The following is a 16574-nucleotide window of genomic DNA, read 5'->3' on the forward strand; positions in this document are numbered from 1 at the left end:
GTGAGGTGACAGCAATTTTGTGTTACCCCCAGATTAACTAGTATGTCATGATCTCAGGTTATATTGTCATTTTCTGCAAGCCTCTTATTACTGAGAGAGATGGGTCACCATGGAAAGAAAAGAATGCAACAAAACTCTGGGTAAACCGAAATAAATTTCTCTCCCTATGAATCCTGAAAACAAGTGAAACATTGCCATAACAGACTTTACATTTTAGATAGTTGGGGTAGTATTTGAAGGAAAATTCTGCCTAGTCTTGCAAACGCTTGCCATTACAGAATTTATCCCTGTACAGATACAACACACTTTTGTCTATACACATACGTGTGAGAGCATTTTTGCTTCACTGTTTATTTTTAGACTTTTCTTTTGTATTATTTTACATTTCTTCAAACATCTAGCCATGACCTTGTTCCAGACTACAGCCAGAGTAACACATCTTTTTTTTAACCAGCTGACAACAAGGCAAACTCTTCTAAGTTGCACATAACAAATCTGACTTTTCAAGACGTAAATTTTTGGAGTAAAAAAAAGCATTTAAGTTTGTACAAGGTTGCTCCAAAATTCAGAATGTAAGCCAGGTAAAAGTTTCAAACACCAAGAACAGAAAACATTTCTGGTTCTCTTTGAAAAGGGCTTCCTTATTCATCATTTAAAACTCATAATCAAATTAAAGTTGCATTATTGTTTCTAAGCTGTGATGGGGAAAAATGGTTGACTTCACTTATTATGACCCTAAGCAGTAGCCAACATTGGTTAATAAATAAACTGTAGCTTTTGTACTAGTTGAACTAGATATTTGGGAGTGTCTGACACAGTTCTTTCTTAATGTGTTTGTCTGCTGATCAAAGTCTTGCCATTCATAACTAACTCCCCAAGTGTATTTGCTAACTTCCCTGACCAAAAGCAACCTAAAAGGTGATAAATCAGATTCAGCTTTGAACTCCAGCCAAGCACAAACTGCTGATTATGTCAGGCTGTGCTAAATTACCCTTCCATCAGTTGTATGGGCTAATTGTGCTGAAAACATAAAGATACATGAACTGAACCTAAGCAATCCAACCAGTTAGAAAACTTAAGTCAAGAATTTCACAAAAAAAAAAATTGACCTCTGACATACCTGGTCTAACCACTTATTTGCCTTTACAGAAACAAAGACGGGCTTAATATATTGGTGAATATAGAATTCTTTTATAAATTAAATTTTAATAAATTTCCAGCTCTTCTGTTTGTGAAGAGCTAAATGCTAGATTATATTTGTCCCATTAATTAAATACATGCATGAAAGACAGCCACACCAAGATAAACATGCTTCCTACTCCCTTTTAAGGGGATGAGAACACCAAGATTTTGGGCATATGGTTGTCCTGGCAGAATTTTAATTACACATTTGATCCAGTGTAAAATTTATTATTTGGTGTCTGGTAGAAAAAAATACTTTTGAACAAAAATTATGTGACGCCTGATACTATGGAGAGGCCTTGTCTATAAATTCAAAAGTATTCATTTTGCCTATACACTTCTTAGCTTTAACTCTAGCCTGACAGCTCCAGAAGCAAGCTTCTTACTATTAAATATATGTTATTCTGAGTAAGATATTCAGAGACAACTGTGATACCCTGTTCACTGCTATGTTGTCCCTGTATGAATTTCATGTAAAAAACTGAGGTGGTTTTGAACTTATGTGCCTTATGTATAGCTACACTTTGCCTCATCCCATCTTTGCCCATCGTAATCATGATTCTCTTTCCTTTTCTGGATAGTTAAATATTTGAGGGGAAAATAAAAGAGAAAGATTCCCAACACATTCTGAACGAAAGAATAAAGCTTCCTTAGATTCTAGCATTTTTCTTTGAATAGTCAGGTGGAACATACCAGGCAGAAAAAGAATGGAAAAAGGCGGGGGTGGAGGAAAGACAGTGATAAGGCAGAAAAAACAAGTTTCAAGGACATTCAAGCATAGTGCTCATGACATCAAGTTCCATAAGACTGGTTAAACAGAAATGGCAACATATTCCTTTGACAGTCTTCTAGTTCAGTGCACCTGGTATATTTTGAAATGTCCAATGCAAAAAGAATAATGACTTAATGACTTTTGTTGGTTTTAAACATCTGTGGGATATTATTGTTCCTTTCTCCTCTTTTATCGCTTGCACTTTAGGAATGAAGTCTCTCCCTTGCTGAAATAAAGAGGAGTTCAGTCACTGACTTCGCTAATATGAAAATTTCACACAGATAAAGGGTTGTTTCTAACTCTTGGAAAGAGAACATTGCTATTTATAAGGGAAAATTACCTGACAGTCTTTCAAAGCATTCTGTACTGAAGCCTGGTCACCAATTTTTTGTTGCTGTTTCAGCTTCTTCTCTTGAGTTTCAAACCAAGTTTTTAGGCATTGCACATTATTTTCAAATTCTGTCCAGGATTCCTGCAGGTTTTCCAACAGCTGGATCTGCAAAGAAAATTGGGTATATATTTTGTCATACAATTATCTTTATTGTTGTGTCAATTAAATAAATCTGTAAAGACCAATGCTAACCAGTGCCTTCTTGGAATTGAATGCTTTCAGAATTTAAAAAAGTATATGCTTCCCAGATCTTCGCCAATCAACAAATTTTGGCATAGAGACACTAGTCATGATAGAGGAGGAAAGAATTAGGGACTACCTAAGTAATCTGGACATATAAAAGTCCACAGAACCAGGTAGGACACATTCAAGGTTGTCAATGTTTTTTTCAAGGGTGCTGTCTATCACCTTTAAAAGGTTGTGATGGTTGCAGAAAGTAGCTAGTGGCTGGAAAAATTATATACTGCAAATCTCGCCAGATGTCATTTCCACAGGCACAAAGAACAAGGAGAAGGAAAAAGCATGGTCTTATCATGGGTAAATTGTGCCTGACCCAACTGAATGCCTCTGCTATGATGATATGATTGACACTGTGGACAAATGAAGAGTAGTAGACACTATTAACCTTGGCTTTTAAAAGCAAGGCTTTTGATACAGTATCTCATATGGTAGCAAAACTGAGGAGACATGGGCTAGACGGGAGGTCTACAAGTGAATGACATGACCAGAGTCATCAGGTTTAAAGGTTCATGGTAAACATTTCAACATCTACCTGGCAGTCATTTACAAGATGTATCTTCAGGCTCAGTCCTGTGGTTCATACTATTTAATAACTTCCTCAATAAACTGCATGGCACGATAACCTGTGCTTTCAGCACATTCACAGATGGCAATGATTTGGGAAAAGTAGCTGATATGCTGGAGAGTAGGGCTGCCATTCAGAGAAACCTCAGCAAGATGGAAGAACAGGTCCACCAAGCCTCATGAAATTCAGCAAAGACAAATGTAAAGTCCTGCACCTGGGACAAAATAACCTCATGGAACACAGGCTGGCAGCAGGCTGGACAGAAGAAAAGGACCTGGGACTATGATGAGCAAGAACTTGAACACAGTAAATCAGCTGTGTGCATTTGTGTTGAAGAAGGCCAACTGTATCCTGGGTTAGATTACTGAGAGTGCACCCAGCAGGTCAAGATCAGTGATTCTTTCCTTCTCCTTAACATTTACAACCAATTTTGGAACCGTCAGTGCAGGGAGAGATTTAAAGAAGTTGTGTATGGCCACTCAGGTTGTTAGGGGACTGGAGCACAAGACGTACAAGGAGAGGCTGGCTTCATTCAGCCTAGGGAAAAGAAGGCAAAGGAATCACCTCACTGTACTGTTCACTCGTATAGAGAGGTATAGCGAGGATGGAGGCAATTATTGGAGATATGCAGTAAAAGGAGAAGAGATAACAGTCACAAGTTGCAACATGGGAAATTCTGATTGAGAACAAGACAAAAACTCATCCCCCATCAGAGGTTAAGCATGAACAAGGTGCCCAGAGAAGCTGTGGAATCTCTCCTTGGAGATTTTCAAAACTCAGATAATGAAGTCCCTGTGCAATCTCCTCTAACTTTAAAACAAGCTCTGTTAGAGCAGAAGAATGAACTAGATGACCTGCAGCGGCTTCCTACCACTACAGTCTTATAGTTCTATGTATTTTGAAAGTTCGCTCCCAAGCAGCTAGATTTTTTTCTTTACCTTTTCTGTTATCAGGCCTTGAAGGATCTGCCAACGTCTGTTCATGGCTCCGAGCTGCTCTGCAAAATCAGTTTTGTCGCTGCGTTTACTTTCAACATCCTGGCTGCTGATTTGTAGCACTGATTGGTTCACAAAGTCGACAGTCAACTGTTTGCAATTTAAATCTATCTTGAAACCCTAGAAGAAAAGAAGTGAAAAAGAAATCCCAGCACATTAGTACCATAATTTCTTACCTCCCTTCAAAACAGAGGAAAAATTTTCACAAATTACAACTTTATCACAATTCAGAGGAAAAATTTTCACAAATTACAACTTTATCACAATTTAACTAAAAGGTTTTTTAGCAATTGACTATTAGAAATTAGAAACAAAATCCCTCCCACTGTAAGTGAAGAGCAGGTTCAGGATCACTTGATGAAGCTGAATAGGTTTAAGTCTATGGGACTTGGTGAGATGCATCCCAGGATCCTCAGGGAGCTGACTAATGCTGTTGCCGAGTCACTTTCCAGCATATTTGAAAAGTCATGGTGGTCAGGCAAAGTCTCTGTTGCTTGGAAAAAGGGAACATTGGTCCTATTACAAAGAGAAGAAAGAAAGACCTGGGGAACTACAGACCAGTTAGCCTCACTTCTGTGTCTGGGAAGATCATGGAGTAGATCCTCATGGGAGCAATGTTAAGGCACATATAAGACAAGGAGGTATATGCAAGATAGCCAGAACAACTTTACTAAGAGGAAATTGTGCCTGGTCAATCTGGTGGTCTTCTGTGGAGTGACTGCACCAGTCAACAAGAGAAGAATGACTGATGTCATCTACCTAGACTTCTGTGAGGCTTTCTACACAGTTCCACATGACATCCTTATCTCCAAATTGGAGAGACATGGGTTTGAAGGGTGGACTATTCAGTGGATAAGGAATTAGCCGGATGGATGCAGCCAGAGAGCTGTGGTCAATGGCTCTATGTCCAGGTAGAAGCCAGTGATGAGTGATGTCCCTCAGGGCTCTGTCTTAGGACCAGTGTTCTTTAATATCTTTATCAATGACACAGACAGTGAGAACAAGTACATCCCCAGCAAGTTTCCACACAACACGAAGCTGAGTGGTGCAGTTGACATAACTGAAGGGGGACCTGGACAAACTTGAGAAACTGACCCATGAGAACTCCATGAAGTTCAACAAGTTCAAGTGCAAGGTGCTGCATCTGGGTCAGGAAAATCCCAGGCATGAGTACAGACTGGGGAGACGAACTCATTGAGAGCAGCCCTGCGGAGAAGGTTTTGGGGGTTCTCATGGATGAAAAGCTGGATATGAGCCAACAGTGTATGCTCACAGCCCAGAAGGCCAACCACATCCTGGGCTGTATCTGAAGAGGAGTGGCCAGCAGTTAGAGGGAGGTGATTTTCCCCCTCTGCTCTCATGAGACCACACCTGGAGTGTTGCATCCATTCTGGGGACCTTGGCACAAGAAAGATGTGGACCTGTTGGTCCAGAGGAGTGCCACTAAGCTGATGATAGGGCTGCAGCACACCTCCTAACACAGGATAAGAGGAGTGGTGGTTCAGCCTGGAGAAGAAAAGGGTCTGGAGAGACCTCATTACAACCTCCCAGTACCTAAAAAGGCTTATAAAAAAGAGGGAGAGTGACTTTTTACATGGGCAGATAGTGATAGGACAAGGAGGAATAATTTCAAACTAAGAGAGGAGAGATTTAAATTAAATGTTAGGAAGGAGTTCTTTATTCAAGAGTGTGGTGGGGCACAGGAACAGGTAGCCCAGAAAAGTTGTGGATGTCCCATTCATGGAAATGTTCAAGGCTAGGTGGGATGGGGCTCTGGGTAACCTGATTTAGCAGGTGGCATCCTTGCTCATTGATGTGGGGCTTGGAACTAGATGATCTCTAAGGCCCCTTCCAATCCTAACCATTCTATGATTTTATGATCTAGTCTCAATTTTTTTAATACAAAACCAGATAAGCTGGAAAACATTCTAATATAAAAAGAAGATAAATGACCAAGAAGTAGAGCAATTTTTCAGGAGACTATTGAAACCAATCTGACCTCGAGAAGAAATTCACTGTGTGCAGATCTATTCTAAGAGTGTTACTAATCTAGTTAAAAAAGTGTAATTGTGTTATATATATACTCCTCAACAATTATCTCAAAGTGCAGCATCTTCCATTTTTGCTTCAGAAACTGATAAAAATTATTTTGATCTGTAAACAACTGGACACCTTTTACTCAAGAACTGGCTACACTTTGAGGAGAAGATGATGTTATGCACAGAATTCATACAACAACTTATATAATTTGCAAAGTGCTTTGTGATTTTTGGATGAAAGACAGATCTAATAAGGTTTAATAATGTGCATATTGCTTTGGATTTTCCTGGAAATTAAGGTATAATTAAAATTATATTCCTGCCATAAGTAAACAGTAGAGTAAAAGTAATTTTCGCTCCTTTTCCACAGTATCAAATATTGACCAATTCTAACTTGTGTACAATTCTAACCAAACCACAAAGTAAGGTTTATCCCCCCACACTAAATCACTTATATTTTACATATGTATATATTTAATGGGGATAATTCAGAAGGAAAATCAATAACATTGATATTCAGTACCTTGTACTTCTGGATGTAATCCTGAATTACTTTCTGTCCTACTATATTTTCTATATTTTCTTCATCCTGCTGAATGACATTTTCCATCAAGGAAATCCAGCTCATAACTTCAGTAATGGCATGGCGAGAAGGAATTTTGTCCATCTGGAGCTGGTGAGATAACAGACTTAAAACTCATGTTGTGAAGAAAATGAATAAGAACTCCTTCATTTTCATTAACACAGTACATTTCCTTTACCTGCCCTTATCATGTTATTTTACATCCCTAACATATCACTGAAGTTATAAAAAGAAAAAAAAAAGAAATGTTTTATGAGGAGGTATATTGTATAACTGCTTGCAGCCTAACAAGAAAATATTATATTAAAGGCTTCTTATTTTCATTCTTCATTGTAAAAAGAAACTGGACAAACTCAAAGATTCTACTTCTGACTTCCTAAAGGTTCTGCATTCTCATTCCATAATTCTGTGCCAGGGCTTATGTAGCTGATCAACTTTAAACTACATTTTTGCTGTTTTTGCAAATGACTAATGAACAGACTCATGGAAAATATTTTCATACTACTCTTCTTGTGTGGTGATTTCTAAATGGGCTAATTTTGAATAGTACCTTTTTTTTTCTTTCTTAGAAGACATACTGTAAGTTTCTGATAGAGTACTGCTTGCCTACATTTATTTACTCAGAAATGTGTTCTATGACATTTTTAGGTAGACATATATATTTTGCATTGCAAGACAATTAAGAGAACTACTGAATGACATTATTTTGTTTACTATAATAGACTCAGTTAACATTTTTTGCCCTTCCTCTCTCCCTAAATCACAATGTCATTAATAACTCTGAGACCATTCCAAGTTATAAACTGAAGCAACAGCTTATACTGATAATCTCCTAGCAACTAAATAGTAAACCAACTTTTCAACCTGTATAATTCTTTAACTTCAGTATTATAGCATTAAAACTCCAAAACTACACAACCAAAAGCCTCTTGCTCCTACACATACTAGCAGAAATCACGAAAAATGTTTTTAGATCTATTTTGTCTTTCACAGACTTGAACCTAGTCTATTCAATTCGAAAAAAGCACCATCCAAAGCTGACAGGGCACAGGGATATGAACTCCCTTTTTCCAGAAAGCATACCAGCTCATTGATAAAACCCTCATCTGTCCTTTGGTTAAAATTTCACAAATGTAATCGTGAAAGTCTGAAATTAACACCAACTGGTGTTAGACAGTATGGGCAGGCAGGATTTGAAACTAAGTGTAAGCTTTCCCACAATAAAACAGAAATTTTGTTGCTCCTATCATGCCTCACATGAATAAATTGAGCAAGGAGGCAACTAGGCAGTGCCAACTGTCTGAATTTTCTGGAATATCAAAGGCCATTGCTGTTTTTCTTACCTGGTGCAATTTCTCTTGTACTGCCGGGATTTGTGTGAGCAACTCTGTCCACTGGGTTTCAATGTGGGACAATCCCGCACGCAATGCTGCTGTATCTACTTTCTTAAGCCTCAGAAGCTGGTTCCCAGTACTCAGGACAGAAGATTTCTGTGATGATTTAGCATCCACTTCTTTTGAAAACTCCTGTAAGCAGAATCATTTTTGTGCAAATAATCAAGTACTGTTTTATAGTACTTAAAGCTTTATCTCAGGAAGGAATATCATCCCTTCCCTTTAAAATATGTACTTTCTATAAGTGTTTAATGACTCTACTTCAGACTAAGTAAGAATACAAATTGTTTCCAGTCACAAAACCATTTTCTGTATTCAGAATAATCAAAATTTACAATCATTGCATATAGCAAAGGAGGGCTTAATGTGAACACACACCAGTATTTTGAAGGACAGCTTAACTACCAAAACAGATTTTTCTTCCATATTCACTACTTCAATTATGAAAAAAAGTATAACCATCTGATTAATCAACTGTTTATTTGTAATTGGAAAGAAATAGGTGTCCCAGGTCCATGAATGACTTACCAAAAAGGAGTTCAGGTGGTCTCGGACTGTTTCCAGTTCCTGAGGAACCGTCAAAGACTGCTGGCTCCAAAACTCAAGTCGCTCCTTTGCAGATTGTAACCACTGTATCAATTCATTTGATTCATTTTGATACCTGTAAAGATGTTTAAAGATGACTAAAACAGTCATTGCCACTTCTTGCCTCCAACTGAGAAGTCTCTCCTCCATGTATTAGAGGAAGATACTAAATGCTAGATTTAAAATCAATATATTTTCTTTCCTTTATAAAATTTCAGAAAAACATAATTTAATTTTACAGACAGGCATGATATCAGGAAGCTCTTAGCCATTATGCTCACAATTTCTAACAGTGCCTTCATTTTGCCTCTTAGGAAAAACTAAGTTTAATGAAGGACTAGTAACTACGTTACAAATCTCTTTGGACAAGCTGTAATCCCACCTGACACACATAAACAGATTTTTGATTTCCATTAGAAGACTCAGTCTTACTAAAGCTTTACCACAAAGTATGTCAGAGCAGAAACTTAATTTTTTTTTTTTCAGAAACCATCTTGTTTCACATGTCAAACAATTAATGACATGACAGAACAAGTGTTTCTATATAAGCCTGGATGCATGAATAATAGACAAATCTTGCATACCACTTAGAAAATTCATTTCAAAAGTAGCATATGAACATTAGTAAAGGTAGCTAAAGCCCTCCCATATATGCAGTGATACAGACCCACAAAAGCCCTGCATGCTGAGCCTACTCATGCTATACAGCAAAGCACATACGCTTTTTCTCATCAACCTATATACACATGGGGCATCTAACTTAGTGATCTAAATAAGGTATTTTCTGATTTCCTCCCACCAGCTCTTATCTGCTATGTGTTTATTACAAATGAGAGAGTACAATAGCACTTCTGTGGAACAGAAGAGTAGTCAAATTATGACACATCTCAAAGTACTTTCTTTAAAATGTTGAATCTAATAGTTCTGCGTTCAAAAAGGCTTTGACCTGAAGAGCACAGCTGAAGAACTTTATGTTATCCATTACATCAGCATTACCTTGTCCAGTGCTTCAGTATTGTTTCCAGCCTGTGAAGCTCCTTGGTAACCTTGCTGGTGTTACTTAACCAGTGTTCTCCTAGTTGGTTCAGCTGACTTTCGAGATCTGAGCAGCTAACAGAAAAAAGGAGTCTCTTCCCATCATCTAGCACTTGGTATAATTTAGGTTGGTATTCAGTCAGGTTAGACCTTAGATGCTGTAATGACAGATGAGATGGTTAGATAGCTCTGCAGGTCTCTGCTATCACACTTTTGCAATAATAATTTCCTTCTATTGCATTTTGTAGCATATCTAATGTCACCCACCACGGCACATCACATTTTTTCCCTCTGCTCCAGCTCTAGAACCAAAATAAACAATACCTAGCATTAAACAAAACCAAAACAGCACACACCCCCCATACGCAATAGTTTGCTTAAGTTGTCCTCATACCATTGGAAAAACAGAAAGTTGTCTGGTAAAAGAACAATATACACAACAAATTCAGAGTACACAAGTCAATTTTCAAGACAAATTTGACAGATATTTTTCTGTAAAACAAAAGAACAAAACAAACCCCAACTAAAATGTCTAATATAAGGAGACAAAGATAGAACACTAGACCAAAAAACAGAGTGCAGTAGAAAACCTATATTTAAGCTACTTGTTGCATGTGGGGAGGAAGGCAAATCGAGGAACCATAGGTTGTTCAGCCTCACCTTGCTCTCTGGAAAGATCATGAAGCACATCCTCTTGAAATCCATTTTCAAGGACAAAAAGGACCAAAACGTAATGAGGAATATTCAGATTGGATTCACTAACTTGATAGCCTTTTATGACAAAATTATTGTCTCCGTGGATGAGACTGACTTCAGTATGGCCTTTGAGACCATTTCCCACAGGACTCTCCTCTAGGAGTGGAGAGAATTGGGCTGGATAAATGGACTGGTATGTGGATTGAAAATGATCTGCATTACTAGTCTCAAACACTAGTGATCAAAGGCTTGATGCCTGACCGGATGACTGCAAAGGGAAGAGTACTCCAGAAGTTGTAGATATTTTATCCCAAACCTCTACAACATCTTCAGAGCATGGATCATGGCAGACAGCATTCCCACAGTAAATTTGTGGATGATAGTAATTTAGGAAGAGTGGTTGAGACAAAAAATGGCAGATAGCCCAGAGATACTTTACTAAACATGAGGCTGGAGGCAGCAGAAACCTTAGAGGGCTCAAGAAGTGCAAATTCTGCACCTTGAGCAGACTAACCCTGTTTCTCAGTACAGGTTAGGAAGGGAATGGCTAGTGTATTTAACCTGACATCTTCTATAACCAAGACATTGTGAATAAGGCAAGCCACAGCACTGGCCTATATTAAGACAGTGAACAACCAAATGAAGTTACTTTATTATCCTCATCTTCATGGAGCTGATGAGGCCACATCTAGTCCATCTGATTGTGCTTCGACCCCACTGCCCAATGAGTTGAGGAAGAAGGAAGTAGCCAGGATCTGGCGAAGAACTATTAAGTTATTGAGGGACCTAGAGCATATGTGCTTTACAAAGAGGCTGAGGGAAGTGCACTTGCTTTAGATTGACAAACAGGAGGCTAAGGGCCAGTCTAACAAAGGTCTACAACTATTTGAAGTAGAATTAAAAAGATGACAGAGGTTAATGCTCCTTAGTAGTGCCATACAATACTAAAAGGACAATGGTGACAAAGCTAAAAGTGGAAGGTACAGATTGGGTATTATAGAAAACCTTTTCAGTAGGTGGTGGTGCAGGACTGCAATTCGTCCCCTGGTCAGCTGTGGGATCTCCATCTTTCAAGGTTTCCAAAGCTGTTGCTGCTCCAGCCCATGACAACTGTACTGCTTCAAGTGAGAGGCTGGACTGGATGACCTTCAGAGATCCCCTTTATCCAACTTTTCTGTAGAGAACATCTAAAAAGCACCAACCTGAAAAAGTGTAATCCGGTCTGTAAGCCTGTCCTCTGTCTCTTCCACCAAACCAACAGTGGGGATGTTTCCTTCAACAGATTCCAGCTGTCTGATAAGTTCCTGGTAATCTTCATCTAGATGCGTCCAGGTCTACAAGAACAAATTATCCATGTATATGGTGAATCTGAGTATCTAGAATTTTTATTATTTGCATTTTTGATCTGAAATCCTATAGCTGCATGGTTGTGAAAGTACAGAAATAACAACAGAGATGTCCAGTGAACCTGTAATAAGACACCATCTCTATAACAAGCTCAACTTTTGGTTAGAATGCATGGATAAAACTGTCATGCTCTCCTTACTAGCTAAAGCTAAGCAGCTCTTAAAACTTAGATGAAAACAACTTGTGTCACCTGAAGGTCACAACAGTTAAATAGAAAAGATTGCACACAGTCTACCAGTGCTTTGTGTGTATGACAAGAGGGACCGATGTCCATCAATTCTGTCTGAGCACAGGAAATCAACATTATAGTATATCCTGGTGGTTAATCACAATGGCAGTACAGAAAAGATCACAGAAATTCTCACCTCTAGAATGTATTCCAGTTCCACACCTCGTTTATGAGCCAGCTTTAATATAGCTGAAGCTTGTGTCATTAGCTCTGAATGTGACTGAGTTTCCTTTAAGAGAGCAAAGCTACTCATCTTTCTAAAAAGTGTTTCTGTTAGGATCATGTGAGACTCCAACCCTTGAAAGTATTCCTGAAAAATTTGGGTGTGAGGGTAGAGGGAGAATAAAAAAGAGAAAGTGCAATTGTTACATTTTAAGACATAAGCATTACAATTAAGTATCTACAGGCATAGAATAAGGTAAATTTTTCACTCCACAACATTTCGCATAGTCCAGTAGGTGACTTAAAGAAGACAACAGTCTTTTCAAGGAAAGAAGTAAGTCATGCTTTCCACACAAATTCCATCCTGACCCTGATTCCATAAACAAAAATAGTGTAAATCGGACAACCATGCCCAAAAAATTCTGCCTAATAAAAATACGTGGAAAATCCTTGTTATATTTGTGGGTGCTATTAGCAAATGTAAATTTCTGTTGAAAATAAATTGAGTGGTGGATGAAATTGCTATGTAGCATGACAGGACAAGACTAGGAACTTGTTACTAGAATAAGGAAGAAAATGCAATCTACCTGGCTTCACCTTCAACAAAGCATTTGAAACTCAGTCTGTCAGAACAATTTATTGACTTCAATTTAAAATAAAGTCCAGCCCACTATTCTGAAAAGCTCCTGAATCTTTAGGAACAAAAGGTTAGCAATTTGCTCTTTACAAGTGTCCTGGTTTCAGCTGGGGTAGAGTTAATTTTCTTCTTAGTAGTTGGTACAGAGCTGTGTTTTGGATTTAGTATCGGAATAATGTTGATGACACACTGATGTTTTGGTTGTTGCTGAGTAGTGCCTACCCTCAGTCAAGGACTTCTCAGTTTCCCATGCTCTGTCAGGGAGGAGATGCACGAGAAGCTGGGAGGGAGCATGGCCAGAACAATTGACCTGAACTAGCCAAAGGGATATTCCATACCACAGAACGTCATGCTCAGTATATAAACTCAGGGGATCTGTCTGGGAGCTGCTGACTGCTGCTTGGGGACAGGCTGGGTATTGGTCAGGAGGTGGTGAACAACTGTATTGTGCATCACATTTATTTCTCTTGTGTTTATTTCTCTCTCCATTACAATTATATTTGGAAAATTATTATTATCAGTAGTAGTGTTATTAGTATTATATTGTATCTTGTTTCAATTATTAAACTGTTCATATCTCAACCCACGAGGTTTACTTTTTCTTTCTGATTCTCCTTCTCCCCAGGGAAGGAAGGGGGAAGCGAGAAAGCAGTTGTGTGGTATTTAGTTGCTAGCTGGGGTTAAACTGTAACAACAAGCTTACCTTCATGATTAGTCCTGAAATATGTTCCCAGTTTCTTACCTTATGTTTGTCAAGCAGCAATCGAACTTCTTCCTTAGAAGAAACAATCATTTTCTGGTCACCAGCCATTTTTTCTTGGCCTGTTTCTACCAGGTCAGCCAGGTCCTGCAAAGCCCGCTCATACTGGCTCTTAAGAGCCATATTCTGATTCAGATCACTCTGCCTGGATCCAATGATCATCAGCAGCTCATCATACTTATCCTGGGGGGCAAAGGGTAGCAATGGTGATTCCTATTTCACACCTTACATGTCTTCCTAGAGGCAATCTTACTGTCCCTGTACTCTGTGAATACTAGCAGAGTAATATCTATTTCCAGCCCAAAAAAAGATTTGCAGATATACTGACTTCCCTGATAAATAAACAGCTCACCATTTACAGACAATAAAAATAAGCAAGACCTGCAACTCTTTCAACTGCATGCATTCAGGAACAAAATTAGAAGAATCCTAAAAACTTAATATAAGTAGCAAAGGAGCAGGGTGATTGGGCTTAAGGCATCAAAAACCAGCAACTACTGCACACTGCAGATGCTGTGTGCATTTTACTTTTTATAATGAAAAGGACTGGATGGACTCCATCATGGATCCAGACTACAGGCACCTTGAAGTCATATATGTTTCCTCCTCCTGCCCCAGTACCTTATTGGTAGCAAGCAAGATCCATACAACTTACTGTAAAAACCAAACTACGCCTAAAATAGCAATATACTTCATATAGAACGTTTTCTACTTTATGTAGAAAAAGTGCAGTGTGTATTTCACAGTGTTCTCATACTGCCAAATTACAAAACAAGAGAAAACAAAAAATCTCATCAATTCCTGTATGTCATTACTCATCTTGTATACCTTGACCATAAAAGTGAAAACAATCTACAGACGCTTTTCTTCACTCAAACAGGATTTTTTTCTTGTTTTGGTTTTGAGAATTGTCCTCTGAGAACATACATCTGACTGGGAGAACAAGCCCACACTTTTGATCAAAACAAGACATTCAGAAACTAACAAACAAAAATATCTCTATGATCATCCAGCAGTATAACAAAGTGCCCACTCTCACACTGCAGGCTGGCTCTCCTAGCTTTAAAGAGAAAATTGTGAGAAGCACACCTGTCAAAAAAAGCAAAAGGAAGACTTTTCTAAAAACTGAAATGAAGGGGAGGGGACACATAATGACACATAATCTGACAGAAAAACAAACAAAACCAACCAACCAAACAAAAAGCAAAGCAAATCAAAACAGAAAAAACAACCCCCCAAACCAGCAGGAGGCGGTAAGAGTAAAAAGATAAAGAACTGGGCAGAAGACCTATTCCCACATATCCTTTGTCCTTCATTTTTAATTGATGTCTTTGTCCTGTTGGCTTAACAAGTTTATGGTCCAGTTTCAAAGGTTTCATTTGCTTCTAATTTATTGTTCTGTCATTGCAAATGGTAAAATTCAGTCATAAATCTTCTCCTTGATCTTTCCTTAAGCATTCCCTACATCACCATAAAACTGCTCACAAAAGAGTTTTAACAGATTTATAGAAGTTCTGGATCAATTGCCCACGTTATCTACATGAGAGGTGTTCTAGTAAAAGCAGAACACTTCTAGTTTCAGGTCACACTTAGCTCTCTATCCTCCTTCACTCTATTTTTTTTAATGACAGATGTGAGGCAATACTAAACTGCAGATCATGAGATGCTGGTGAGAACAGGGATGAACCTTCAGCAGAAATTTATGTTTACCTGCTTAACTTTATCTGTTTGAAAAAGGAGATAACAAGAGCTGACAGAAAACATATTTTTGTAGATTTTTCCAATTAATATTCCTAATAACAGAGATGTTGAAAAATCCAAAGAGGCAAAATTAGAAAAACTAGGTGAATCAGAGAGAACATAATTTTTTATACACATTGAAATGGTTTTAAATACCTTTTCCTAAACTACTTTATGAACAATAAAAAGAAGCCTTCCATTGATATCACCAGACACATCTAGGATGGAACTTATGAACCATACCTGGATCTTAGACAACTCTTGTACAGAAGGTTGGTCAAGTTGTAGTTTGTCTATACGCTTCTTTAATTCATTGATTCCAGCATCTAGTTCCTTCAAACCTTCTTCTGCCTGCAGTATGACCTGTATTTGAAAATTACATTGCTTAGTTTGAAGTTTTAATACCAGTATTGTAGCTGCCATATGGTAAATTCTTTTCTGCTTGAAGTACTAATCAGTCCTTCAATGTGTTGAAATTTTAAAGGATACCATAAAGAAAATGTGTTAATTCAAAGTTGGGAGAGCCCAGTTTGTTTCTTAAAGTTAAATAAATATGTCATTATTATTTTTCAATAACCAGATGTTTTAGTATCATACACTATTTTATACCAAACATCACTGTGAAGTTCCATGCTTTTAATTACATAGTACAGGCACAAAAGGACTTTTCTTTCCCCTAACACCTTGTTTTAAAGCTTTCTTTTTATTAACACTCATTCCTGTCATATCCGAGCACCAAGCAAACAACCAGTGCTGCACAACATACATATGACAGCAAGGAGTCATAGTTCCCTTTTGGGACAAGGATGAGGCCAAAATTACTGTTAAGGAAAAAGACTTGTACATCCCCTTTTGCACTTGGAAAACTTACAGCTTAGGTACACAAGTTGGTATTTGCAAGTATATGCAGGTGATAAGTTTTTTCAAAGCTTTCCTAGGTCTTTGCTGAAGTAATGCATGCAGACTATTACAAAGCACGAGGTAGGCTCCTGCAGTTAAAGTCCTTTGATAAGGCCCTTTCTTGGAAACTGCTTATCCGAGTATGCTTAAACTATGCACGTGAAGTAGAACTTCTGCCTCCCAGTAACATGGAGTACGCAGAATACAGCCACTAAACTTCCACTTCATGCAACTAAGTTACCTGGCTGGTTAAAGGCCTTAT

General features: G+C 38.2%; 1 protein-coding gene across 16 annotated transcripts in view; it reads right to left on the bottom strand.

Moving 5' to 3' along the window:
• Positions 1 to 16574, bottom strand: part of SYNE1 (spectrin repeat containing nuclear envelope protein 1) — a 298629-nt gene that overhangs the window by 67302 nt on the left and 214753 nt on the right. For all 16 annotated transcript variants that reach the window (XM_032684535.1, XM_032684534.1, XM_032684533.1 and 13 more), the window contains 10 exons: positions 15656 to 15775; positions 13655 to 13855; positions 12250 to 12423; positions 11680 to 11811; positions 9743 to 9939; positions 8690 to 8822; positions 8111 to 8293; positions 6708 to 6857; positions 4089 to 4265; positions 2295 to 2450 (listed from right to left, as the gene is read on the bottom strand). In XM_032684535.1, coding sequence (XP_032540426.1) covers positions 2295 to 2450; positions 4089 to 4265; positions 6708 to 6857; positions 8111 to 8293; positions 8690 to 8822; positions 9743 to 9939; positions 11680 to 11811; positions 12250 to 12423; positions 13655 to 13855; positions 15656 to 15775 — 1623 coding nt within the window. The remainder of the gene's footprint in view (positions 1 to 2294; positions 2451 to 4088; positions 4266 to 6707; positions 6858 to 8110; positions 8294 to 8689; positions 8823 to 9742; positions 9940 to 11679; positions 11812 to 12249; positions 12424 to 13654; positions 13856 to 15655; positions 15776 to 16574) is intronic.

Source organism: Chiroxiphia lanceolata, chromosome 3, assembly GCF_009829145.1.
Source record: "Chiroxiphia lanceolata isolate bChiLan1 chromosome 3, bChiLan1.pri, whole genome shotgun sequence".
NCBI classification, from domain to species: domain Eukaryota; kingdom Metazoa; phylum Chordata; class Aves; order Passeriformes; family Pipridae; genus Chiroxiphia; species Chiroxiphia lanceolata.